Source organism: Pongo pygmaeus, chromosome 13, assembly GCF_028885625.2.
Source record: "Pongo pygmaeus isolate AG05252 chromosome 13, NHGRI_mPonPyg2-v2.0_pri, whole genome shotgun sequence".
Lineage (NCBI taxonomy): Eukaryota > Metazoa > Chordata > Mammalia > Primates > Hominidae > Pongo > Pongo pygmaeus.
This window is the reverse complement of record NC_072386.2, coordinates 51,792,197-51,819,689: the sequence shown is the minus strand read 5'-3', so window position 1 is coordinate 51,819,689 and position 27,493 is coordinate 51,792,197. Positions and strand designations below refer to the sequence as shown.

General features: G+C 35.4%; 1 protein-coding gene across 7 annotated transcripts in view; it reads right to left on the bottom strand.

Moving 5' to 3' along the window:
• Positions 1 to 27,493, bottom strand: part of BRD10 (bromodomain containing 10) — a 141,960-nt gene that overhangs the window by 49,907 nt on the left and 64,560 nt on the right. For 4 of the 7 annotated variants that reach the window (XR_008504531.2, XM_063649541.1, XM_063649542.1 and 1 more), the window contains exons 5-8: positions 26,774 to 26,863; positions 10,301 to 10,416; positions 5,934 to 6,121; positions 1,820 to 4,579 (exon numbers count right to left, since the gene is read on the bottom strand). Coding sequence is in view for 6 of the 7 variants with exons in the window: in XM_063649541.1 (XP_063505611.1) it covers positions 1,820 to 4,579; positions 5,934 to 6,121; positions 10,301 to 10,416; positions 26,774 to 26,863 (3,154 nt within the window). In the remaining variant the exon portion in view is untranslated. Of the gene's footprint in view, positions 1 to 299; positions 4,580 to 5,933; positions 6,122 to 10,300; positions 10,417 to 26,773; positions 26,864 to 27,493 lie in introns of those variants that run through there. The other 3 variants (XM_054500826.2, XM_054500828.2, XM_054500827.2) reach the window with 2 other exon arrangements.

Here is a 27,493-nt window from a genome sequence, read left to right as displayed (position 1 = left end):
GGCTGAGGTGGGAGGATGGCTTGAGCTCAGGAGGTAGAGGTTGCAGTGAGCCAAGACTGCACCACTACACTCCAGCCTGGGCAACAGGTGAGTCAAAAAAAAAAAAAAAAAGGCATTTTCTGAAATACAAGATTTAAGTGAAAGTAGTATTTGTAAGCTAGAAAGCCATGTACAAATGCTAGCTCTAATTCAAATTTCCCAGCCTTAATTCTTTCTTGTAAAGGACTGTCTTCAATTACATCCTTTATTCTTTCAATGGAACAAGAACACACATTAAAAATGGTATTCAAACAAAGAAATACAGCAACTCAGTTTATTACATGCAGATTCTTCTGCATTGTTGCTAACAGTTCACTGGTCCAAAATTACTAAAATACTTAAAAAACTATACATTATGTAAACAAAACATAAATAAGACAGCATAGTTCTTTGTACATATATTTAGTACAGGTTGTTAGGGATTCTGGAATATGTACAATTTTACATCATGGACTGCATTTTTCACAATGCATAAATATATATATATATTTTTTTTTTACAGAAACAAAAATAAGATTTCACTAATGACACTGAATACCATATCATAGATATGCTGCAACAGTCCAAATTCAAGAAGAAACATGTCAATGTAAATGTGCAAAAGGCTAGCTTACTCTAAACTACTCAAACTTTGTTCACTTTATGTTCTACAGACAGGTAAATCCTGACTTTAAACACAGAACCTTGAAATCCTCCTCAGAACAGTAAGTGAAATGGAACAGATTTTTCCCTCCCCAAGAAAACAAAGCCTTGCTGCAAGCTAATGAAAAGATACATTAAAACACACACACACACACACACACACACATACAAAAAAAAAGCTATATAGAGTATGCTTTCAACAGTATAATAAACATTTAAAATTTTTATGGGAGTCAAAACAATGCCCCATTATTTAAAAACTGGCTCTTAGTCTAAATTCAAGATGCAGCTCTGTCAGGCTTCTCTAAGCCTGATGACTGAAAAGCAGGGAAGACAGACGTAGGATTTCGACTGGCAGATACAACAATCTGAGAGAGAGATGGAGAGAGTGAAGAAACCTTAGATGCTGGAGTATTTATGGTATTCAAAATGGCTCCTTCTGGGCTAACCAACAATTTTTTGACAGGTGGGTCCAAATGAAACACTGAAGTGCTACTTGGCAGTGGAGGATTACTGGGGCAAATGGCAGAAACCAAAGATGTCTTAGCCAAAAGAGTAGCTGGAGACTTAATTACTGAAGTCAGTGATACTGTTGGTACAGGAGGTGGAACAGGAACTTTAGCAGTTGTGTTTATGAGTTGTGGTGATGTATGTACTGTGGGTATAGAACTTGCATTCCCAAAAGAGTTTATAAATTTTGTAGGGCTTCTTAGAGGATGTTGTAGAGGTTGCCCACTTAAAGAATTATTTGATGCTAGTGTGATCTTCTGGGCAGAGTTATCTATTGGTGTAGACTGAATGCCTTGGCCACTGTTAAGAACTAAGGGGGCTCCATATTTTGGATTAGTAGATATAAGGAGAACATGGCTGCCAGCTCCAAGACCTTGTGGTGGAACAATAAACCGGGTTCCGTTAATCATAATCTGAGTACCAGGTGCCAAAGGTGTACTGGTATTGATGACTATTTTTTGCTGAATACAAGGTTCACTGAACTGACTCCCAACCAGACTAGTTACACTGGATGGTGCCGAAGCTGTGTGAATGGTAGCGCCACCTGGAGCAGAACTGTAACTGGGGGTTTTTACTAAAGCTTGCTGATTTGGCAGAGAAGCAAAATTGGAAATATTAATTATTTTACCTGGACTTGGTGAAAGGGACGACAATTCAGTTGGAGGTTTATTTGTGTTTACATTTGTTGGCACTGTAGTTGAAATCCCTGGTGAATGAAACTGGAGTGAAGTCCGAGATTGTCTTTTAGAAAGAGATACAGAACGTGTGGCTCCTGGTACTGCTGCCGAATGTGGAACTGTGTTTATTATTTTAGGGGATGTAGTCGCAGGTGTAGGTAAGGCAACCGTAACAGGAATTTGCAAAGCTGATGTTAAACATTTAGGAGACACTACTGGTTGTGTAGTTGAAATCAGAACAGATGATGCAAGGTGTCCTGTTTTCACAGTTGATATAGCCACAGTGTTTACGAGACTTGATGAGCAAAGTCTATTTGACAAAATAGGCATAATTCTTGAAGAGGTATCATTTCCACTGACTAAAACAGGTCGTGCCCCAGCTGAAGCAGAGGCTGAGGTCACTGAAAGGGAACCCAAAGATAAATTTGTTCCAGTAACTGAAAGCATGTTTACTGCTCTTGCTGCAGAAACCACTGATTCATTAACAGGGGTAATATTCTGACTCACAAAATTTGAGCTTACTGGAACAGAATTACCACTTGTTGACAATGGCAAAATATAGCCCTTGCTACTTTTGTCTTCTCCTTTTGGGGTTACATCTTGTAATACGTTAATTGATGGTACAGCTGGCACAGTGCCTGAAGTATTTACAATTGCTTGACCTATGTTTAGTCCAATTTTCACATCTTTTATCTGAGACACAGCTGGTGAAGAATTTATTTTTATTGGTGTGCCCACTGTAGATGGAATCAGTACTATTTGGGGTTGCTCTGAAGTCTTAACATATGCTTTATTCAATGGAGGAAGAGTTTGTTTTAATGATTCTGCAACAAGAGTTGGGGTTGATGTACCAGTGGGAACTGGGGCATTAATAAAAACTAATTTCTGGGCAGAAACACCTGTAGATGTCAGTGCAGGTGTCATATTAATTGCAGTTCCATTGCCAGAAGAAAGAATAGATGGAGCTGATACCAGCATAAGTTTCTGAACTGGAGTCCCACTGATTACATCTCCATTTGTTGTTGCTGTTGCTTCTGACCTTGTAACAGGGTAACTTTTTGTGATATAATCTACTTGTTGCTGTTTAGTTGCAGTATGAATAATATTTGCATTGTTTTGTCCAAAATTTGCTGCTGATATGCTAATTACACTTACTGAACTACTTGTTGTTGATGGTAGCAGAGTACTAGAACAAACAGAGGACTTCAAGGGAGAAGAGGGCATGTGTGAAGTTTTATCTATCATGTGGCCCAAATCACTACTGCCAGTGGGGTGGCCTAATGTAAGTTTGAGATTTTTCCCCATGGATGGAGCAAAGCTAGCTGGAATGGAAACAGAAGTCGGTGTTTGGCTAAAAGGCGAAAGACTAGATGTAGTAGTTGTTCCAGCTACAGGTGGAAAAGCAGAGGAAGAAGTTGTTGATTTTGGCACCAGAAATGCCTGAAGATGAGGAGCAAAAGTGAAAACTGAACTTGAAGACACAGTATTGGGTGAATTTTGATCTGGGTTGGTCTGTACTTTTACAACTCCAGTGTTCCCACCTCGTGTCCTAACAAGAATTGACTGTGAATCTCTTATGCACACAGTTTTCAGCTCTTGCTTTGCTTCAGAAGAATCAGCAGTCTGTTGTGCAAAACAGTTGAAGGAACTACCAGGATTTGTAGACCCATTTAGTGTTGTTGTTGATAACAGAGGCTGACCTGTGGAGGAAATGGTGGGTGAAGCACTGGGCAAGGAGAATGTGGCTGCTGAAACTGCATTCTTGGCTTTTCCTGCCTCACTCTGGCTAGTCTTAACTGATGGTGTTAATAAGTTACTTACAGAGGTTACAGGTGACAAAGGCTGTGGTCTAGCACTACTTATATTTGATAAAGGTGTAACTGTTTTGTTGAAAACTGTATTTGGTAGTTGGGTAGAAACAGTTCCTGGTGAGTTGACAAAAACTGACGCTAAAGAAGAATTTATATTTGTTGTCTGTGGGAAAGATGAACAATGTTGTTCTGTACCTTTCTGTTGAAATGGTGGTATTTCTTTTGCAACTGCTTTTCCTTCTTTATGCTGAATCACAAAATTCTTAGGCAGAATAAGAACTTGCTGCATGATTTTTTCTCCTGTTTTAGGATCCACCACAGGCTGCATCTGAATCTTTACAGAGCTATTTTGAAGATCTATTGGCAACCACTGGCCACAGGGCATTTTGTATACCATTTGTAAAGGACCTTTTGTATTGGTGTGGCAGGTCAATGCTGGCTTTATCGGGCTTGCTTCTGGAGCAGATAAAACTGGTTTTTCCACAGCAGGAGCATTTCTACCTGTGGAAGGAGGCAGTTGGTTTGTTAAGGTCACTTTGTTCCCAATATTCTTTGCAAGCAAAGCCTGAATGGGTTTGGTCCCTTTCTGGAGAGTAGACACTGGTAATGAATCCAATGAGGCAAATGACTCTGGAAATGATGGCTCTGTATGCTTTGATTCACTGAAACAGTCAATCTGCACATCACTTTCTAGATTCTCAACTGTTGTCTCATTTGTGCTTAACTTTGCCTTCTTCCTTGGAGAAAGCTCTTTTGTGCTGTCATCCACATAACCAGTTTGTTTGGACTGTCGTTTAAGGGTTTTAAGCAGTGTCTTCGGTAAGTCTTTTGAAGGCAATTCCTTTTTCAACAGCTTGCTTCTAGCCATAGGAAAATCTATTTCTGACAACTTCATATCATCTGAAAATTATAAAAACAGGCATTTTGTTTATATAAAACAGCAACTAAATAGTAATAACATCAACTGCAAAAAAGAAAGTCAATCTCTGAGCTGGCAATGTATGAAGAAATCTACTGCAGGGTGATCCAAAAGCCTTAGCACCACTGATGAAGACAAAGGTAAGGTCATCTTTGATATGATAATCTAGATATCATAACCATGCCCAAGAACAACCTATTATTGAGAAAATTTTTTTGGTCACAATTTTTGGTCAAGAATTCTGCTAATTCTTCTGCCAGTGTAAGTGCAAAAAACTGTTTCATTAGAAATACCCAAGTCAACAATCAGGGCTCAGAATTTAATTTGGAAAGGAATCTAGTTCTCTTTTTCTAGCTAGGAACATTTTGATACCATAGAGAGATGATTCTCCAATCTATTCTATTTCTAGAGACTCTAAAGGACAAAAAATATCCAGCTTTTTCTGATGTTCATCCTTATAGTGAAAAAATTTATGTTCATATTCAGTCAAACTAGGTTTATAAGACATTACTCTTAATTTGCCAAATATGGAAAACAATAAGTTAATGCATTTCTAACCACTCTGTTGCCCATATTAACCTCTATATAACCAAAGAAAGTCATTAAACTAGATTTACATAATGCAATCTGATAAACTGAAATGAATTACAGGTAATCTAATCCAGCCCTTTATCCTTATTAAAATGATGTGTTCATTCCGGTCTCATTAGGCCATCAACCGTGGTAATTCCTGAAAAAATAATCTTCACAATATTAAGAACTTGTCAAATTCTATTTCTAAAGTAAATTCCACATACAGTGCTTCAAAAATACTAATAATAAAAAGAAGGGCATGAACCAATTTCAAAGAGATTATAGATCAAGGGTGTGTGGTTTGTAATGGGCAATGACAGGCCTACAGTTTGGAGTCAAGCACTGGCTCCTGAAACTCCTAGAAATGTAATAATGACTCCAAGAAACTTTTTTTTTTTTTTTTTTTTGAGACAGCATTTTGCTCTGTTGCCCAGTCTAGAAAGCAGCAGACAGCTCACTGTAACCTTAAATTCCTGGCCTCAAGTGATCCTCCTATCTCAACCACTTGAATAGCTGGGACTACAGGGATGCAACCACCATGCCTGGCTAATTTTTATTTACTTTTTTGTTGAGATGGGGTCTCGCTATGTTGCCTAGGCTAGTAGAAACTTCTTATAAAGATGTGGACACTACTTCTTCAAAACATAACAGATTTCCCTAATCAATATATTTCATTGACCATATTATCTTTTGCCTTCACAGCAAACAAAAAGTTCTCTTTGTGCCTTCAGTGTTGATTTAAAAAAAAAGTTTAATGCTTACCTGAATCAAAGTGATCTTTCTCCAAGATATCCAGAGGTTCTGTTGAGTCTACAGACTTACTGATTTCTCCCTTAGGAGAGTCTTTTCCAAGATCTCCTTCACCTTCATCAGTGGTCCATAGTTCTCTAGTAAATTTATCATGATCAGGTTGTCTTCTGAAATCATCATAGTCTTTCTTTAGGCGGCTCCTGTAATAAAATGCCCAACATAACAAATAATACATATGCATTAAATTCTTGGAATCTAAACTAACTTTTAACATTTTAAACTACATATGGAAATATTTTTTATTAAGTCACTAGAAATTATGCTTTAATCTTAAGTATGTCTAAGATGCTCAGTTCAGTCTTGCCAATGCTCAGGAAGACAGAACCTATGGTATAGGCATAAGGAACTTGAAACTTAAAAAATTATATGTATCTGGCCAGGCATGGTGGCTCATGCCTATAATCCCAGCACTTTGGGAGGCCGAGGTAGGTGGACCTCTTGAGCCCAGGAGTTTGAGACCAGCCTGGCCAACATGGTGAAGCCCTGTCTCTACTAAAAATACAAAAATTAGCCAGGCGTGGTGGTGTGCACCTGTAATCCCAGCTATTCGGGAGGCTGAGGGACGAGAACTGCTTGAACCCAGGAGGTGGAGGTTGCAGTGAGCCAAGATCATGCCACTGCACTCCAGCCTGGGCGACAGAGCGAGACTCCATCTCAAAAAGAAAAAAAATTATATATATCTGCAAATTTCAGAATAAAGATTTGAACATACCATCTGATCATCTTTATAAAGGTTGCTGTTAGACCAATTAAATGAGACAACAGTAATTTTTTTTCTAGCTGCACTGACAGATTAGTCCTAAAATTACTGACTATAACACATCTTAAAAGGTCATTTTAAAAAGTTTAAGTCAGAATTTCTAAGCACCAGTATCTATTTTTGTGACTATTATACAGAGAGTAACAAATCTATCACTTAATCCTGGGAGTAATTGTATCTAATCCTTCCAGTCTTAATAGAAATATTTAAAAAAATTAAGCCTAGGAAAACAAAGCTGAAAAGTAATCTTTCACAGAGATCTTTTTCATATAAAAACATAATAGCTTTATTTCTGAGAAACTAGAGATGGAAACATGGTATTTTTGAGATCCTTTATTATTCCTTTTGTTTTCAACTAAGTGTTCTACCTTATCCTCAACTTTTACCTTACTGTTGTTTATTCAAAAAATAAACATGAACATATGTTCTCCATTTCCTTCTTCCTTTCCTTTCCTCCTTCGTCTTGCTCTGTCACCCAGACTGGAGTGCAGTGGCACAATCTCGGCTCACTGCAACCTCTGCCTCCCAGGTTCAAGCAGTTCTCCTGCCTCAGCCTCCTGAGTAGCTGGGATTACAGTCACGTGCCACCACACCTGGCTAATTTTTGTATTTTTAGTAGAGACGGGGTTTCACCATGTTGGCCAAGCTGGTCTCAAATTCCTGACCTCGTGATCTGCCCACCTTGGCCTCCTAAAGTGCTGGGATTACAGGCGTGAACCACTGCGCCTGGCCATGTTCTCCAGTTTATTTTTGCTACACATTCTTATTTGTGCACATTAGATTTTAAGTCCTACCTCTGTCACTTACTAGTTGTAAGACTTTCAATTTTAACTTAGTTTTTTGAGACAGGGTCTTGCTTTGTCGCCAGGCTGGAGTACAAGTGGCACAATCTTGGCTCACCATAACCTCCACCTCCCAGGATCAAGCAATGCGCCACCTCAGCCTCCTGAGTAGCTGGGACCACAGGCATGCACCACCATACCTGGCTAATGTTTGTATTTTTTGTACAGACACAGTTGCACCATATTGCCCAGGCTTTAATTTTTTTTTTTTTTTTTTTTTTTGAGACAGTCTCACTCTGTTGCCCAGGCTGGAGTGCAGTGGCACAATCACAGCTCACTGCAAGCTCCGCCTCCTGGGTTCACGCTATTCTCCTGCTTCAGCCTCCTGAATAGCTGGGACTACAGGCGCCTGCCACCATGCCCGGCTAATTTTTTGTGTTTTTAGTAGAGACAGGGTTTCACCGTGTTAGCCAGGATGGTCTCGATCTCCTGACCTCGTGGATCTGCCTGCCTCGGCCTCCCAAAGTGGCTTTTAATTTTTAAAACATTAAAATTCCTTAATTTTCAAAACATTAAAATTCCTTAATTTTCTAAGCATCAGTTTACTTATTACAAATGAGAATAATAATAGTACTTACCTCTCAGTATGTGTGGCACATAAATATTCAACAAATGTTAGTTAATAATTGCTTTCAATTTATGTATGTTTTCAATTACTGTTAAGGGTTTTATGGAAGCACATGAGGGCTGTGAAAGGTATTAGAATGGGTTACCAAATGATAATCATAAAATGAATTTCCCTTTCAAGCTATAAGATTGGAATGAAAAAATATCTATGTGGGGATAGTATAAAGTTCTCCTCCCTTCTCACTCTCAGTAACCTTCTTGGTCTCAGTTAATGGCTTTACTTCTTATTTCAAGAAAAATGGAGGCAATCAGAAGAGAACTTTCACATGCTCACACCTCATCTGCAACTCACCTTAATGTATATTCCTATTCTCCATCTCCCTACCTAAGCTAACATCTCCATTTAAATGCATCCTCTTACCTAATCAAGGACAACACTCTACCAAATGTCCCTTCCTTTACCTGAATCCATTTTTTGTCTACTAAATCATTTCCATCAGTACACAAACATGTTATTCTATAACACAAACAATGACAACAACAAAACACACTCTCTTAACCTCTTTTCCTTCCCGATACTGCTCCATTTCTCTATTCCACCTTATAGCAAAACTCCATGAAAGAGGACTCTTCCATTTCTCTCCCCTAATTCTCCTGAATAGACTTCTAAGACTTTTATCCACTTTTCTACTACCACAGCTCACCAAGGTCATTAATATGATCCTCATGTTGCCAAATTAAATAATAAATTCTTATTTCTCATTTCCTCAACCCATCATGAGCAGCCCTCCTTTATGAAACATTTTCTTTACCTGGTTTCCAAAACACTTTTCTTCCTTGACTATCTTCCTGTTTTACTGAGCACTCCTTCAAAGTCTCTTCTACTGAGTCCTACTCATCTTGGCCACTTCTACATGCTAGAAGGTCTAATGCTCGCTTTTCTTTTCTTCTCCATCTATGCTCATATACTAAGCGATTTCTACCAGCCTTATGTCTTTAAAAACAATCAAGATGCTGACAGCTCCCAAATTTGTACCTCCAGACTCCCTTGAACTCAGACTCCTATACTGAACTGCCTATTCAATAACACCAATTAGATGTCTAAAGAGCATATCAAAGTTAACATGTTCAAATCCAACTCTTCAATCCCCTCTACCTCTCAAATTTGCTGCTCCTTGAGTTTCCCCTATCTCAGTTAATGGCAATTCCATTATTCCAGTTGTTTAGACCAAAAATAGTGGGTATCATCTTTTTCATTCCTCACTTTCTCTCATACTCCATATATCCAATCCTTAAGCAAATTCTACCAATCCTACTTTCAAGGTATATCCAGAATCCAGCCACTCCTTGGTATCTGCACTGCTACTATCCTGGTCCAAGCCTCTACCATTTTTCTCCTGGATTACTGCTATAGTATACTGGTTTCCCTGCTTTCATCTTTGTCCCATTACATTTATCTCCACCCAACAGAGTCATTGCTTTAAAACATAAATCAAATCATGTCCCTTCCCTGCTTAAAACCCTTCAATGGCTTCTCACCTCACTCAGTGTAAAAACTCAAATTCTTAAAGATCTACATGATCTGGCTTCCTTCCTCCTTACCTCTCTGACTCTTGCCTGTTACCACATTTCTCTTCACTCGCTCTGCTCTGGTTACACTTGCCTCTTTGCATCTCCACTAAACGCCAAACATGCTATCAACTCTACGGCTTTAGTACCTTCTATTCCCTCTGCTTTCCCCTCAGAAATCCACACAGCTCCCTTCCTCATTTCTTTAAGGTCTCTGTTCAAACATCAACTCATCAGGGAAGCTTTCCCTGATACCTGATTAAAGAGTAACCTTCATCCTGCCCAAATCAGCCATTTCTTAACCCCCTTACCTTGCTTTATTTTTCTTCACAGCACTTTTTTTGCCATCTGACATTTCAGTGTGTTTTTTTCCATGAGAATGTAAGTCACCGAGTGGAGGCTTTGTTTAGTCAACAATATTTTCTCAGGGCTTAGAAAGTGCCTTGCACACAGTGGGCAGTCAAAAATATCTGCCGAATTACAAATGACTGGAAAACTACTAAATGATTCCAGGACATCATCCAAAAATCATAAATTAAGGAACATAAAATAAGTAAAACAGATTATAACGTTTGAATTACCTGTTTCTTTGGAAAGCCTTCATTAACTTTGGTTCCCATGGCAGCAATTCATTTAAAAGACGTATCAATGTACTATGTAATTCTTTTACAGCTTGCCTCCGATGATACCATTTTCCCTAAAAACAATGTTTAAAGTAAATCCCTTAGATTTATTCTAAAAGTAAATGTCAAAACTTATTTTCTGAGTAAAATACAAAAACGCCAATACTCCATAAAAACGTATTTCTTCTTCAGAAGCTTGCAGAAAGGGGGAAAATATCCTGTAATAAATTTTATTCAATATATGTAACAATTCTCAATTCTACCAGAGAAATCTGAAACCTGTTTCATCCAACTGGAAGACAAAAACTTAAAAAATGTTTTAAAATTGCAGCAATTGTAAATGTTTTAATAAATCATTTGTTAAATATATGTAAAAATACAAACATTTATATAAATTCATTAAATAAGTATGACATGGGTCATTTCAGTAAAGTTATTGTAATTTTCCCAAAGAGTGGGAAAAGGGAGAGAAAAGGTAGGTTTGTTATCATGTCTAAAAGCAGTCTTTTTAACAAACTTCCTAGGGAAATTTTACAATTATTTTATTTTACAATGTTTCTAGCCCAGAAAAGCAACCAAGCAGTTACTGTTTTCAATACTCTAATGCTATACTAAGAGTTAAAATTGCTGATGTCCTCTCAATTTGCTAAGTATTAACCTAGGTATTTCACATATATATATCTAGAGAGAGCTCTAGCATTTACAAAAAGCCTTCTGAGATGTGTGCATTGTTATGTTCACTTTACAAATGATGAAAATAAGGCTCATAGAGATTAAATGACTTGCTTAAGGTCCTATAACTTAAACCCGTATCTGCCTGATTCTGAAGTCCAAGCTCTTAGAACCACATCACTACCTCTTAAAAAGTACATCACATGAATTCAATCTGACACAGGCTATAGAAACCTCTAGAAGATACACCTCACCTGTATATATAAAATTATTTGAATAACATAGGAACAATAAATTTATAGCTGCTAAGCCACAGTATATACCTATTATTACCATCACCTACTGTTACATAATCATGTTAGGTTTTTTTTTTTGTAATGGCTTTGAGATATAATTCACACATCACACAATCCACGTGTTTTCTAACAAAAGATACATAATTATATACGTTGTGGGTCACATTTAACATGCATAAACTTAGATTTTGTCCTATAGCAACTGTTGAGTCCATTTGCATATAAGTAGAACACTAAGGCGGAAAAATTATCACTATCTAGAGCAAAAACTATTACAAACATGTGCATAAATTTCCCAATATATATATAAGGAGATATATATATATATATATCTCCTTCAAATTTCAGTCATGAAAATTTTAGTCACATATAAACCTGTGTGATGAACAGTACGGTTTTACAAAAAATATTCTGTGCTTTAAACCAGCAGAATGTTTATGCACATAAACAGGTAAATTTCTACCTCTGAGGTTTTTATATCTTAGAAGAGGAATTGCTTACTAGAAGAGTAGGAAGATATGAGATTATATATGTGTATGTGCACGTAATGAATATGGAACCTAGGCTCATGACTAATTTTTGTTTCTTAATGGTATGATGAATCAAAGAATTAAGAAAAATAATTCCAGAAATTTTTATTTCACATATTAATCTAGATAGGCCTCTTTCTTGTTAAATGTGTTCTAAAGTACACAAAAGACCCAAGTTAAAAATGAGCTACACCTTACAAGTTTATTTTTCTCAAAGAAATGTTATAAAAGTGCTTATTTTAAGCCATGAAAACAAAACTATTAAACTGATACACAATAAAATTGAACAAAAAATAACTTTCATTTAGAAAAAGTGAACTTAAAATAGAAAATAGGTAGACTTTTCCGTTTAATGAGGCATGTACACCTTGAAAGTTTTTCTCAAAGAAATGTTATAAGATAGTAAAAAGTGCTTATTCTAAGCCATGAACACAAAACTATTAAATGATACATTATAAAATTGAACAGGAAGTAACTTTCATCTAGAAAAAGTTAACTTAAAATGGAAAATAGGTAGACTTTTCCCTTTAATAAGGCATGTACACCTTGAAAGTACTTCTCAAAGAAATAAGATAGTAAAAAGTGCTTGTGCTAAGCATGAACACAAAAACTATTAAATGATACATTATAAAATTGAACAGGAAGTAACTTTCATCTAGAAAAAGTGAACTTAAAATAGAAATTAGGTAGACTTGTAACCAACATTCTTCCACTTCTCAACTATTTGGCTTCAAAAAGTCAAATGGTGAGAGTGGAAGTAAATCTTTCCTAAGTTAGAGAAGAAAGAGGAAAGATATGATAGTAGGGAGACTATACTCTTTGTGGCAGAATTAACTGGAAAACTGTTCAAAGGCTAGGGAACACCAGGCATGCTGAATTCCTCACCGGGAGTTACAGGAGAAAAATGACAGTTGTAGAGCTACTCTGGGCAGTATGACTGCTGCCTCGATTAACATGTGGTAGTGTGGTGGGGATGCAGAACGACTAGCAGTATTGTGGCACAGAAGACCTTACTTAGGTCTAGGTAGATGAGGCACAAGATGGGGAGACTGGGTAGCTGGGATGTTGTTATTTCAAAATATTTGTCAACTGCATTTCTGCCTCTGTTGAATTACAATATTAATTTTTGTAGAAAAGAGTTTTTAAAAGATTAGAAAGTTTTTACCTTTTATTTTTATTACTAATCTTAGAAATTTAATGCAACATGGAGAAATATACTACTGAACTAGAAGACTGTATATAAGGAAGGAAGCTTAAATATTATGATCGGAGAACAGACTTCTTTCATACAACTCTGTCTTACCCACTAATCTGTTTTGAAATGTCTGTTATCTTTTAACATTATATGTTTTGTGGCCTTCTTCTCTTTCTTTATATATTTTCAGTCTGGGGTAGTGGTGGTGGTATAGTATTTCATTCATAATTTGAAAATGCTTATTAAATCATTCTATATTTGGAAAACAAACCCAAAAGTTTATTATTTTCATAACACAAATTATAGAAAAGTAAAGACTAATAAAATGCTTTGTCTAGCACATACATATGAATATAATGACCACAACAAAGGGCACCCCTATACCCACCCTGCCATGGAGAATGTGAGTCAAATTTTTATGTTGCTCAAAAGCATGCAGAGGTTTAAAAAAGTTGAAAATTAACTGTTCTGGGATTGCTATTTGAGGTAAGGTGCTTTAATTACTTAGAGTAAAAGGGAAACTCACACTGCCTGTTTTATGTATCATCTGCTTTGGTCAAAACATGGTGCTTATAACCCCAATCAAATTAAAATAATGACACTGTCCCTTTCTACTTAGTAGTGGTCTCAGAGTTTCATGGTATACAATGAAATTAATGTAAAGAGAAGAAAAGTTATATAAAAGAAATTAGAGATGATAATCTGCCTTATCTTGGGTCTAATATAAAAATCTACTTAAAAATCAAACAAATATTTATTGAACTTTAAATTAGGTCATTAACTAAAAGCTACTAATAGCTTTTCTGATTGATCAACTTTATTCATATACACGGACAAGGGAAAAACAAAGAACAATGATCATGTTTCATCTAGGACGAAATTATTAAAGTTGAAAGGAAACTAAAAGGGCATTTATTTTCTAGAAGAAAATGGTCTAAAGTTACAGAGGGAAGTACAGTTGACCCTATGTATCCAACCACAGATATAAAATATTTGGAAGAAAAAAAATGAATGGTTGTGTCTACACTAAACACATAGACTTTTCTTTCTTGTCATTATTCCCTAGACAATACAGTATAACCACTATTTAAATCACATTTACATTGTAGTAGATATTATAAGTAATATAGAGATGATTTAAAGTCTAAAGGAGGATGTGTGTAGGTTATACATAAAGACTACACCATTTTATATAAGGCACTCGAACATACATGGATTTTGGTATGAAGGTGGGGTCCTGGAACCAATCTCCCAAGGATACTGAGACACAACTGTATTTGCAGATAGAAGCAGCCATTAGACTAGAATTCTACACTCTAAATACTAACGTCTAATCTCCTTCCACTATACAATGTTGTATTTCTTGGACCCCACAAAGGTAATTCCTAAAGAAGACATAGATTATATTGTGTAAGTACCTATATTTACATGTGGGTATCTCTGTACTATAAGAATTAAAATCTCTAAGACTTATTTTAACTTTTAAAATTACAATAATAATTAAAATTACAATAATAATTGAAATTATAATGACCTAAAGTTAAGAGTGAATTAAAAGCAAAACAGCAATTTCTTCTGTCTTCAAACACAAAGACAGAATGTGGATGTAATAAAAATCAGAAAGGCTCTTAAGACTCTTTCTCTATACTGATTAATACAGAAACAAAGATAAAAATGGCAGACAGATAATTTAGTAAAAGATCATTTGTGGAGCAGTGCTATGACTTTCTCTAATAAAAAATATATTTAGTAAGCTTTACGCATCTAATTTTAGTTCTGACTTTCCTTTATAAACAAGTATGTGAATATAGGGATAAATTAACTGTTTCCATGTTAGAATTTTCACTATTTTCATAGGCAAACAATACTTTCTAAGAGAATCTCAATGCATTATATGAATTTAATAATTCAAATATTTACTGAAGGTCACTTTATAAAGGGACAAGTAGTATTTTTCTTTTATGAATCAACAAAAGTATGAATTTCAAGTGTACATTATGGAACCAAAGACATACAACATAATTTAAATTTGAAGCTTACCTTTCATGCTTTCTCATCCAATGTCCACGGCAGCTGCAGATTGCCAGCTCCCTTTCCATAAGATGGCCCAACTACCAAACACTGGAGGTTTTATAACCCCATAGGGATTGCTACAAAAAGGAACTGGTCTATGGTCACAAGATTAAGTCCTTCATTATATTATGCAGTTTTATAAGTCTTTGAGTGTAACAGATTAATAACTTAAGGAATCATAAAGGAAAATAAAAAATAACTTACAAAACTAAACAATATTGTAAAAAGAAAAGTTGCATCTCTATGTATGTGAAATGAGTGGGGAGGGAAACTTACCTCACAACTAAAGAACTGTATTCTGCTACAGTAATCTGGGATGGGTATGACAGCACCAGCATAACACTGGCTGGAGTGTGGCAAGGAAAGGGAGTTGGCAATCTACTGATGCTGGGGACATTGGATACCTAAAAAGGAAAAAAAGAGGGACATAAATAAATTCTATATTAAATGTCTCATTACAACAAATACATTTTGCACACTTTTAGATGCTTTGTACATTAAACTTAGGTGAAAGTCACTTGTTTATACAAGCCATACAGTTACTTACATAGATTTTTCTTGTAATATTATATCTAAACAAAACAGGTATCGGCAGTCATATGAAGAAAAAATTAAAATCATATAAAAATATACAAAGAATGCTTTTTAAAATGGAGATGGTATTATTGTGGAGATAACATTTTTATTAAAAAGAACAGTACAAAACATATACAACAAAAGTATGAATGCTTTTTTCCTATATGCTTTTATTTACAAATATGTTGTTAGATCACAGACACATGAAGCACAAAACATTTTTTGTTACAAGTTTAATTCTTGTCACAGACATAAATTCTGTGGTAGAGAAGGTATTAAATATCAATATCTTATGCTTTTCTTTTTTTTTTTTTTTTTTTTTGGAGACAGGGTCTTGCTCTGTTGCCCAGGCTGGAGTGCAGAGGTGCGATGTCGGCTCATGGCAACCTCCACCTCCTGGGTTCAAGCAATTCTCCTGCCTCAGTCTCCCTAGTAGCTAGGATTACAGACGCCTGCCACCACGCCCAACTAACTTTAAATTTTTGTTTTTTCAGTAGAGATGAGGCTTCACCATATTGACCAGGCTGGTCTTGAACTCCTGACCTCAACTGATCCACCTGCCTTGGCCTCCTGAAGTAGTGGGATTACAGGCACGAGCCACTGCGCCCGGCCATATTATGTTTTTTAATTAAAATGCAACTACCTTTTAGAAAAGCTAAATGGATCCCTACAAAAAGAAGTCTTATTTAAGGGTCTCGTGCTCCACTGACTGAGTTAGCTGGGCACTAAAAGATGTCTCATTTAAAATCACTAACTATATCCAAAGGTATAATCTAAACTCACACGTATAAAAACAGAATATATATAATAAACTGTAACTAAGTATTTTAATAAACTATTTGACATTCTCCTTAGTCTAAGTACTATTAAATGAAAAGGTAATACTATATTCAATAAGTATTCACCTATTTTTCTTACTGCTTACCTACAGAAACTACCACCATACTAACATATTCCTGCATATTCACAGTTTTGGGGGTAAAACATCATGTTAATCATGTTGGTACACAGTCCCTGAAAAAGTGCTATTTTGACAGTATAATCCATATAAATATGAAAAAAGTTAAAAAGTATTTTAACACTAACAGAAGCTCTAACATGAACTATTATATATGCTATTATTTTCTCTTGATACTCTTACCAATTTTAAGACTAGGAGAAAAGGAACGTGTTTGTACTTTAAAGGCATCCCACACTGAATACATTGAATAGCATATCCAACATTTCCATTATATTTCTAAATTAGCATTTAAATAGAAAGCATGAAGGCAAACTACAACAATAACAATAATGATAACATCGCAAGTTTCTCTGACTTCCGGCTTTATAGAGGGGGAAAAACTGGGTGACAGGTCACATTCCTGGTAAGGTAGTTCACTATCACTGGGGAAGAAAATCTAACAATATACATTTTAGAGATAATGTGCTATCATTTTCATTTACGAAGAATGAAACGTGGACTAGAAATTAACCACTGGTTGAGTATCTGAATTTGACTGTTTTCAATAAATTGATGTTAGCCAACAAACTGATGATATTTTAACAGATCCCTATATGCTATCAGAAAGATGGGTTCTCAAACAATTCACAGCACAATCTAAACCACAAAGTAATGGCATGTTTACTTGGCATAAGAGGGGCATAAAAAGTTCCATGTAAGTGAAATTAAGACGGGAAATATTTGAAAAGCAGGGACAGTATCCTACTTACTTTTATTTTTTCATATTCTCTCACAACGCCTAACTCTGACAGAAAAGGCCCACAGTAAGTGTTCTACTACATAAGCACATTTCTCATGTAACTGAGGTTTCTTCCTTAGATACAAAAGGTTATTTAAAAATTGATTAAAATGTTCCTAAAATATAAGTCTTTCAGATTTTCTGACAATATAATGAATATAATCTAACTTGATGACTTGGGTCATCATTATGAACAAGTTATTTTGTTAAACTCCTAAGACCTGCTTTTACATATTTTTTTCAATTGTTTTTTAAAAAAATTATTCATTAGCTGGGCATGGGGGCTCATGCTTATAGTCGCAGCATTTTGGGAGGCCGAGGAAGGTAAATCACTTAAGCTCAAGAGTTCAAGACTAGTCTGGGAAACATGGCAAACCCTGTCTCTACAAAATATCCAAAGATTAGCCGGCCATGGTAGTGTGCACCTGTAGTCCCAGCTACTGGGGAGGCTGAGGTGGGAGGACTGCTTGAGCCTGGGAGGTGGAGGTTGCAGTGAGCCAAAATCACACTACTGCACTCTTGCCTGGGTGACAGAGTGAGACTCTGTCCCAAAAATAAATAAATATTTTATCAGTGTTTCATGCTGTCAGTAAATCCGCCTTAAACATCTCCTGTACTAATTAAAAACAGCTGCTACTACTTATTAGAATTACATCTTAAAGAACTGGTTTCTCCTAAGGTCTTTCTATTTTAAAGTAGTGGAACATCCACATGTGTACTCTGTGATCTCTATTTAGGCTCCTTTGTGCTCTCTGCTGGATTCTGGGTTAATTTTCCTTCAATATATAATGTATAATTTTTTTCTTTTTCTACAGAGTCTAGTAAGATGCTAAGAAAGTTTTATTAATATTCAGTCCATTGAGTTTTGACATAATTTCCCAACTCACAAAAGGCACTGAATTAAAGTCTTTCCAAAGATTTTTATATCTTCTATAATACAAAAACTCAGAATGATGTAAAGCTCATTTTTTTACCTTAACCTTCAAAGATTTAAATTCAATTTTCCAGAACCATGGAAGGTAGTAATCAAACTGTTAAACAGAAGACAACACAAATTTATTGGGACTTTGAAAAATGTTTGACATCTAAAATGTTACTTATATTTGAATAAGGGTATGTGATACGTGATTGAAAAAGGTTTAGGCCGGTGCGGTGGCAATCATGCCTGTAATCCCAGCACTTTGGGAGGCTGAGGTGGGTGGATCACAAGGTCAGGAGTTCGACACCAGCCTGGCAAATATAGTGAACCCCCATCTCTATTAAAAATACAAAAATCAGCTGGGTGTGGTGGCACGTGCCTGTAGTTCCAACTGCTCAGGAGGCTGAGGCAGGAGAATCACTTCAACCCGGGAGGCGCAGGTTGCAGTGAGCTGAGATCATGCTACTGCACTCTAGCCTGGGCGATAGAGCAAGACTCTGTCTCAAAAAAAAAAAAAAAAAAGGGTTTAAAGCAAATTATAAAAGACACACTAGCCTGTAATCCCAGCACTCTGGGAGGCCAAGGCGGGTGGATCACCTGAGGTCAGGGGTTTGAGACCAGCCTGGCCAATATGGTGAAACCGTCTCTACTAAAAGTACAAAAATTAGCTGGGTGTGGTGGCACATGCCTGTAATCCCAGCTACTCGAGAGGCTGAGGCAGGAGAATCGCTTGAACCTGGGAGGCAGAGGTTGCAGTGAGCCGAGATCACGCCACTGCACTCCAGCCTAGGCAAATGAACAAGACTCCGTTTCCAAAAAAAAAGAAAAGAAAAAGAAAAAGAAACACTAGAAAGCTCTTGACTACAGAAGGATCTGTACTTAGGTCAACTCCTTTGAAACTCAACTCTGTGCTGGGATATATGGAATATACAGCATTAACTCCCTGCCTGATGTAAAAACAATATACAATCTTTTTCCCTTTTAATGGGAACTTTCTTTGGAAGAGAGAGGTTTTCAAACATTGTTTTCATGCAAGTTTCCCTGATGGGATTCAAACCATCAAGCCAAACTGCAGTAAGTAGAAACAGTGAGCACTGTAAACAAAAGTTAAAATCTAGTTCTTAGTTGTGCACAGTAGGATACGAATGAAGACAATGCATTCTCAAATAATTCAGTGACTACAGTCAACTGAAGCTTTGTTTGCTTTACCAGTCATATATGTCTGGTTCACATTTCCTATCATCTAGGTCCCCTTTTTCATTATTATTCTGAACATGTCAGTTAACATTTGATTCTCCATAAAATTCATGTTATTTGCCCTTCTACCCTACTCCCAAACAACATATTAAAATAAACATGTAATTAAGGGAAGTGAGCAAATGTCTATGGTGTCTGCTAACTTTTGAATAAACACAGCTTGAAAATAAAAGATGAAATATTTTATAAAAGGGCAGGGACTAGCCCAATCAACCCTAATTAAAAATAAAAATTTTAGCACTTTGGGAGGCTAAGGCAGGAGGATCAATTGAGCCCAGGAGTTTGAGACCAGCCTGGGCAACACAGCAAGACCTCATCTCTACCAAAATATACAAAAATTAGCCAGGTGTGGTGGTTTCAGCCTCTAGTCCCAGCTTCTCTCAAGGCTGATGTGGGAGGATCACTTGAGCCCAGAAGGTCAAGGCTGCAGTGAGCTAGCTATGATCGTGCCATTGCACTCCAGCCTGGATGACAGAGCAAGGAGCCCCTATCTTAAAAATAATAAAAATAAATTAAAATAAATAAATATTTTAACCCACAGGTTGAGGAAAAAATCTTACTCTGTAAGTGAATTCCTTGACGATAGGAACTTAGTTTTAATCTCTGGATTCCTACCAAGTTCCTGGTACTATACACAGCACATAGAAGACATTCAGAAAATAGTTACCTAATAAATAAGGCTAGAATCTGTAACTAAGCAGGTAAAAAGCACATTTTATCTGTTGTGCAACATTTCCAAAAGGTCATTTTAATTTTTAAAAGACTTAGTGTAACTATTTAAAGGTACATTGATTTTCTCCCACAGCTGAGATAGTTTTCAGTTTTGTTAACCATTAACGAGTTTACCAGAAGATCTAGAATAAAAAACATATTGTACACATGATGTGACTGTTAAAACCCTAAATAAAACTAATTTTAAGAATAATTTAGAGATTATTACAACCAAAGCCATGAAGTAAAGTAATTAGGGCTTACTGAGAACTCTGAATATACTTAAAGCTCCTTACACTGTAGTACAATAGATTTTGTATTCTAAACAGCTGGCTATAAAATAATATTAAAAATATTGACTTGATACCTCACTGAGAAAATGGGACATGAAACGGAGAGAAGAGGGAAAATTCCATTATCCTTCAATATAATAGAATAAAATTTATTTTTTACAGGTGTTAGAAAATAAGATTAATGCACAATAATTTCTTTGCCTTATATGAGTATTCATATAGTGAAAGCCGTTATTAATGTTATAAAACCACTTATTACACGTAGTTTTATAACATAACACACGACCATTACATGTGTAATAAGTGGTTTTATAACATTATATGTAGTTTTATAACATTATCTTATAACATTACTTGTCAATATTTTTCCATTTACTTATGTTATCATTCCTTACAATATCTTCATGTAAGAATATATCACATTATATTTCTAAAACTGAATAAAGAAAATACATATATAACCATATTGTTTGTAACTTATTTCCTATACTAAGGGAAGCCAAGGTCAAGAATCTTTCTTAATCATCGATGGAATCATGAAGGGTAAAGGTTAACACAGACATTCACAAGTTCCATCAAGTCTTAATTAGAAGTATATTATGTAATAGAATTCTCTCTATGATGGGATCTGGTATTATGATTTCACTGATTTCTACCTAACTTTCAAAACATCAACTTGTTTTCTCTCCAAGTAAGTTGGCAGCAGTGGACAGAAGGAAAGAATAAGGCCCTTAGCAAATACAGGCTTTTACCAGGGTTTTACAACCTCAGCACAACTGACATTTGGGACAAGACAGTTCCTTGCTGCGGAGGAATGTCTGTGCATTGTAGGATCATTACACTGTAGGATGTTCAGCAGCATCATTGGTCTCTATCCATTAAATGCCAGTGCCACTTCTTCCACTATGACAATCAATGTCTCCTAGGGAAGGGGAGCAAAATCATCCCTGATTGATAACCACTGGCTTATACAGAACTCTGTGACCAAAAAACTGGGGGGGTTAGCATCTAAGCTTCTGACTTCTCTAATATTCAGTCTAGCTAATGTACACCCTTTGGTTAGGTAAGAGAAGTATTATTATTGTATTCTGAATTTACCTTATTTTAAGAACATAATAAAGATTAATTTTATCCATTACTTGAAATTTCTTTAATTCTTTTTAACATACCTTTTTACATACTGTAATCATTATGTACATATTATTTTGTATGTCTTTTTGTTTTGAGATCCCCTTGCTCTGTCGCCCAGGCTGGAGTGCAGTGGTACAATCTCGAGCGCAGTGGTGCAATCTTGGCTCACTGCAGCCTCTGCCTCCCTGGTTCAAGCAATTCTCCTGCCTCAGCCTCCCCAGTAGCTGGGATTACAGGCACGCGCCACTACAGCCTGGCTAATTTTTGTATTTTTAGTGGAGACAGGGTTTCACCATGTTAGCCAGGCTGGTCTTGAACTCCCAACCTCGTGATCCGCCCACCTTGGCCTCTCAAAGTGCTGGGATTACAGGCGTGAGCCACCGCGCCTGGCCTATTGTGTATGTCTTAAAACTTAACATTTCACAAATATTTCCGTATTGTAACAATGATCTACCAATTTTACTAGCTATATAACAGTGTGTTAATATTGTTTGGTTAGTCATCTCGCTACTGCTGGACATATGAATTGTTTCCAAATTTCCACTACTAGGAGTGGTCTGCTAAATACATCATTGTGTACATTACTTTTGGGGGTAGGGAGAAGAAATGGGGAGAACAAAAGTTAAATTCCAAATAGCATCACAGGATCAAAGCACACAGGCGGTTGTGCTCAATATGTATAGCTTTCCTTACATATTGATTATAAAATTTAGAAATAAATAAAATCTTAGATCTTACTCAATGTTGAGGGGCTTATCTGATAAAAGATGTATTAGAAAAGATGTGGTCTTACATTTAAAATTTAATTATCAATATTTATAAGACTTTCATTTATCATCACATAACCCAGAAGAGGTTTTTTTCCTTATAAATAACATATTTATTGCAAAATTTTCACTTTTCCTCATACCCAATCTCTACAAGGGTCTTTCCTTAATTGAAAAAGACTGAAACTTCTTTGAAAATCAGAACTATGATACAGAACGTAAAGGGCATTAAACAAATATGAGGGAAAAGGGGATTATATGAAAAACTTAGAAATATAAGTTTGGCGAAATCTTCCCATTTTTATTATTTAGAAAGCAATACTGTCTAACAAATTTCAAGTACAATAAGATCAGCTAAAGTTATCAATATCTTAGCTCTATCTTTCAGGAAAACTAATAAATTTCCTACATTAAAACAGGTATTTTTTAAATAATGAAGCAAAATGCAAATTTTATCTGCTAACTAAAACCACAAAAATAAAAACAAAATGTTCCGATTTCTTCTTTAGATCATGAAAGAATGCTATCAAGTAAATAATGATGAGAAAGAAAAAACTAAAGGGCTTTGTCAAACTACATATTTATCTCAACCAGAGGTCTCACTTTTAACAAATATCTAGTAGATAAAAATTAAGTTCAGTACCACAGGATCTAAAGGATGATGAGGACTTTTTGGACTAAACCCCTAAATGGAGTGATGGGATCAAGTGAACTGAGTATAAATTTCAGAAAATTAAAGCATTTTTCTCTTCACATTAACCATAAACAAAATTAGTTGCTTTGCAAGAATGAGTAAACAATCTAAATTTTAAAACACTAAGTCTTCCAGTACAATGAGTAGTTCAATGACAAAACCTCTAAAAGGTTAAAAAGACCTTGTTATGCAAACATAAAGCTGCTCTAAAAAATAAAGTTTACTAATTAAAAACAAAAAAACTTTTAAAATGGAATGTTTACCTGAGTGAAAAAATGGGGCCATTCTTCCCTGCTGCTTTTCTACTTTGGTAGGAAATACTATCTGGAAAGTCCCTGCAGAGAAGCCTCCTGAAGCAGCTAGGTGTTTGTATTATATGAATCCATGTTAAATCCTCTATCACATGTGTAATTTCTACCTTTAGTAATGACACTTATAATTTATAAAAAGAAATATTTATAATGGAATATATCTTGTTACTGGAGCCATTATCATAGATATGAATGTTGATAATAAAAGAATTGTTTTGACTCTAGATACTTAGTTTTGACAGTGATATACTCTTATGAAGATCAGTATTAATACTTCATTTGTCTGACAATAGTGAAGGAAGGCCACAAGACAAGGCATCAGTCAAAAGAGTTGTCACTATTACCAAGTTTATACACTTCATTATTAAGAAAATCCTTCAGGTCCTCACTATGAACTCAATTGTAGTAAGTATGGTTACCTGCTTTCTTAATCCACAATATATCAGCTAGGGCAAGCATATGGACACACACAAGAAATGACAGGTGACAGACAGCCTGGCAATGAAAAAAAGACAGAACAAAAGCAAAAATACAAACAAAATCCTTCAAAATATATTAACCTAAAAGCCTTTTGGTGAATTTTTAATCAGAGCTACCAATACCAACAGATTTTTAGAGTAACAATATTGTTATTCATAACGATGACCCTCAAGTCATAAAGAAAAGGTTAAATTGTGTTTAGTACAAGGAGTCAGGGAAGTTTTTCCATTAAAATTGTTTTAGTATCAAAGGTTTACGTTTCAGTTATCTAGAAATTCAGTTAAGTGGAACACCTTACTCCCAAATGATGCTAAACTGGCAGTAAACATACATAACATAAAACATGACATGTAACATAACATACATTACATAACATAAACCTTTAATAAAGTTAATTCCTAGAACATCTATCACAATCAATATTAGCTTTTGTAAAAAATAAGGAAGAATAGATGCAAACTTTTATTGTCTATTTGCTTTATGCTGTGTGGCTGTTTCATTGGTTAAGATAATCTGTTCATGTAAACAATCTTTTAAACAGTTTAAATTAAGGAGAAAGAGCTCTTATGTTAGTAATCTCAGTAAGATTATCCCTGCTGAGTACAGTTCCAAGAATTTCTACTTTTTGAAGGGTGGAAAACATATCTTAAAACTAATATGCAAACATCAGGGGGCATGGACAAGTTAAAAGTTTAGAGACACAAATCAAATCAACTAAACCCTAGGGTAATTTAAAATTTTCTGATTAACATGCCCTCAAGGAATACAATGTCAAATATTTGTAGTTTATGTTTTCTTCTTCTGTTTTTTTGAGTCAGGCTCTGGTTCTGTTGCCCAGGATGGAATGCAGTGGCATGATCACAGCTCACTGCAGCCTCGACCTCCTGGGCACAAGTGATCCTCCTGCCTCAGCCTCCTTAGAAGCTGGGACTACAGGCATGCACCACCACGCTGAGCTAATTTTTTATTTTTTGTAGAGATGGGGTCTAGCTATGTTGTCCAAGTTGGTCTCGAGCTCCTGGGCTCCAGAAATCCTCCCACCTCAGCCTCCCAAAGTGCTAAGTTTACAGGCCTGAGCCACTACGCCTGGCTGTGGTTTATGTTTTCTTTTATTCTTCTTCTACACAGTACCAATGGAAATGAGGTGAACGGCTTTACAGAAGCCTCTAGAATGCTTGCAGAAGTCTTTTTCTCCTATAATATATACCATAAGTACATAATTCAACTACGCTTAAAACTATGCATTAAAAAACCCTCTAATTTATAATATGGGAATAAATAAAAGTTATGTTTAACTGTAGCATAAAAAATTGGCAAATTTATTTAACAGAATTGTTTAGAACGAAATATGGACACCTCCCTAAAAACAAACAACTTCTGCAAAAAACAGTAACACTGTGATATTTTAAAAAGACTATTCCTTCCTATTAACGAACAAAATTAGTCCTTTCTAAGCATAAAACAGAAAAAAAAAAAAACCCTCTGGCTGCAGAGTAAATAACATTTACATAACATAAATATTTGAGGAATATATCACAGCAGTAAATTTTAATGAAACACATGGTCTTCCATATCAAGAGACTGCCTATACACCTAAAGTGTATATGTATAAAAATATAAGAATCTAAACCATTTTTAATGAAAATATTTCCAAAATATGCAGTTTTCCACATTCTCAAGTTAATTATTGAACATAATGTTTTCTTGCTAATTGATGACTATCATCATGAGCATTTATTCTCTCTCTTAAATTACCATGATACTCTCAGGGTTATCTGTCACACATGAGACTTCTGAAATGCTTAAGGCTGTTTCACCCTAGTACTAAGTAACTTCAGAAGGCTGTACTTTTATGGTACTGCAATCTCCTCCTTTCAGAGTGCTACCAACATGTCTTTCCTAACAACATATAAAATGACTAATACAAATCTGCTGATATCAAACTTGCTGAATCACTAACCATATTTTATACATATTTATATTAACAGGTTCTGAGCATAGATCTAAAAGTGGCTTCATGATATCCCTAAGGCACAAAATGAAAGGTTTAAAAAAAATGATTTTCTTCAGGTTTAAAGCCTTTCCCATTTATTTATTGGTATGTAATTGTGTTTAAAATCTGTGCATAGCCCAACTATAAATGCTAGTTAAATAGGTGTTATTGATTTAATAAATAGCACAATTGAGTGTTTTACCAAGTATCAGGTGAATATATGCCCTTAAACTCTAGTCTCTCAAGAACAATAAAAATATTAGAAAATGAAAGTAAAGATTAATTATAATTTAGAGGATATAGTGAAAGTTAAAAAAAACTTTCAGCAGATAAAGGTTCTTTAAAAAGTCATATTGTTAAGTATGTATCAAAATTATCTGGGGCAGTATTAAACAATTTACATCTGTTTTTATATTACACTGAATTAAAATTTTATGTTACTAAGCAATAAACTTCCATTAAAAGCATATAATTATTAAGAATATTTGCAAGGCAAACATTACCCAAAAAACTACCAGTCAGAAAACAACCAGCCAGTATACTGGGAAATATCTAAAACTATACCTGATACAAACCAGGCAAACAAAATTAATTTAACTGCCCCTGGCACGATTTCTGTCTATTAAAAATGAAAACTAGACCACACAGGAGAAATAAAAGAAACAATGTTTCTATCTTTCATTGTAAATTTTCATGTAATCCAGGAAAACAAGATTTCAAAAAGGCTTTAGGAAAAAGCAGGAATAAATTTTAATGCTGACAATAATAGATAGAACTTTTGGATCAACACCTACCGATTTTTTTCTACTGTTTTCCAGATCTTTGAGTTCATTCTCGATTTTTGTGATTAATTCCCTGAGTTCATCAAGATTAGTGCAAATAAGCTAAAATAAAACACAAAAACACAGCTTGATAACACATAATATAAAACACCCAAAATGTGGTAACAGAAGTTGTTTTAACACACACTGAATTCACAATTATTTTTCTCTGTAATAGTAAAACGCAAGAAAAGCTCTGCAGTTTATATTTTAAAATGTATTTATTTGCTATGTATGAACTTCAGGCTTAGTATAAAAGAAGCTGAAATTTCAACATTGGTGGTTTCATCCCACATCCCCACCTTTCAGTTTGCTTTATAATTCGGGTACTTTCTTAACATCATTAACTTTCAGCCCAGAATGACAAAGATCTGGAAACTCACCCTAGATTTCACAGGTTGTCAAATCACCTTTAAGAAATGCTTCATCAGGCAGTCTCCCAGTAGGTGAATAAACACACTCCTGGAGAACTGTTATACCTTTGCCTTGGTTTGCTAACTATACAATTTAACAAACCTTAGTTATTGCTGTTGGGGTTGCTAAAAGGACTGCAACTATATGGAATACATTCAAAGACCTAAACAAAATGACGTACACATTCTTAATATCAGTTTAGTAGTCTTTAATAAAACCATCTCCACAGATAGCATCTATTTCCTTTCATAATTGTGTGGCTCATTTCATTTCACCTGG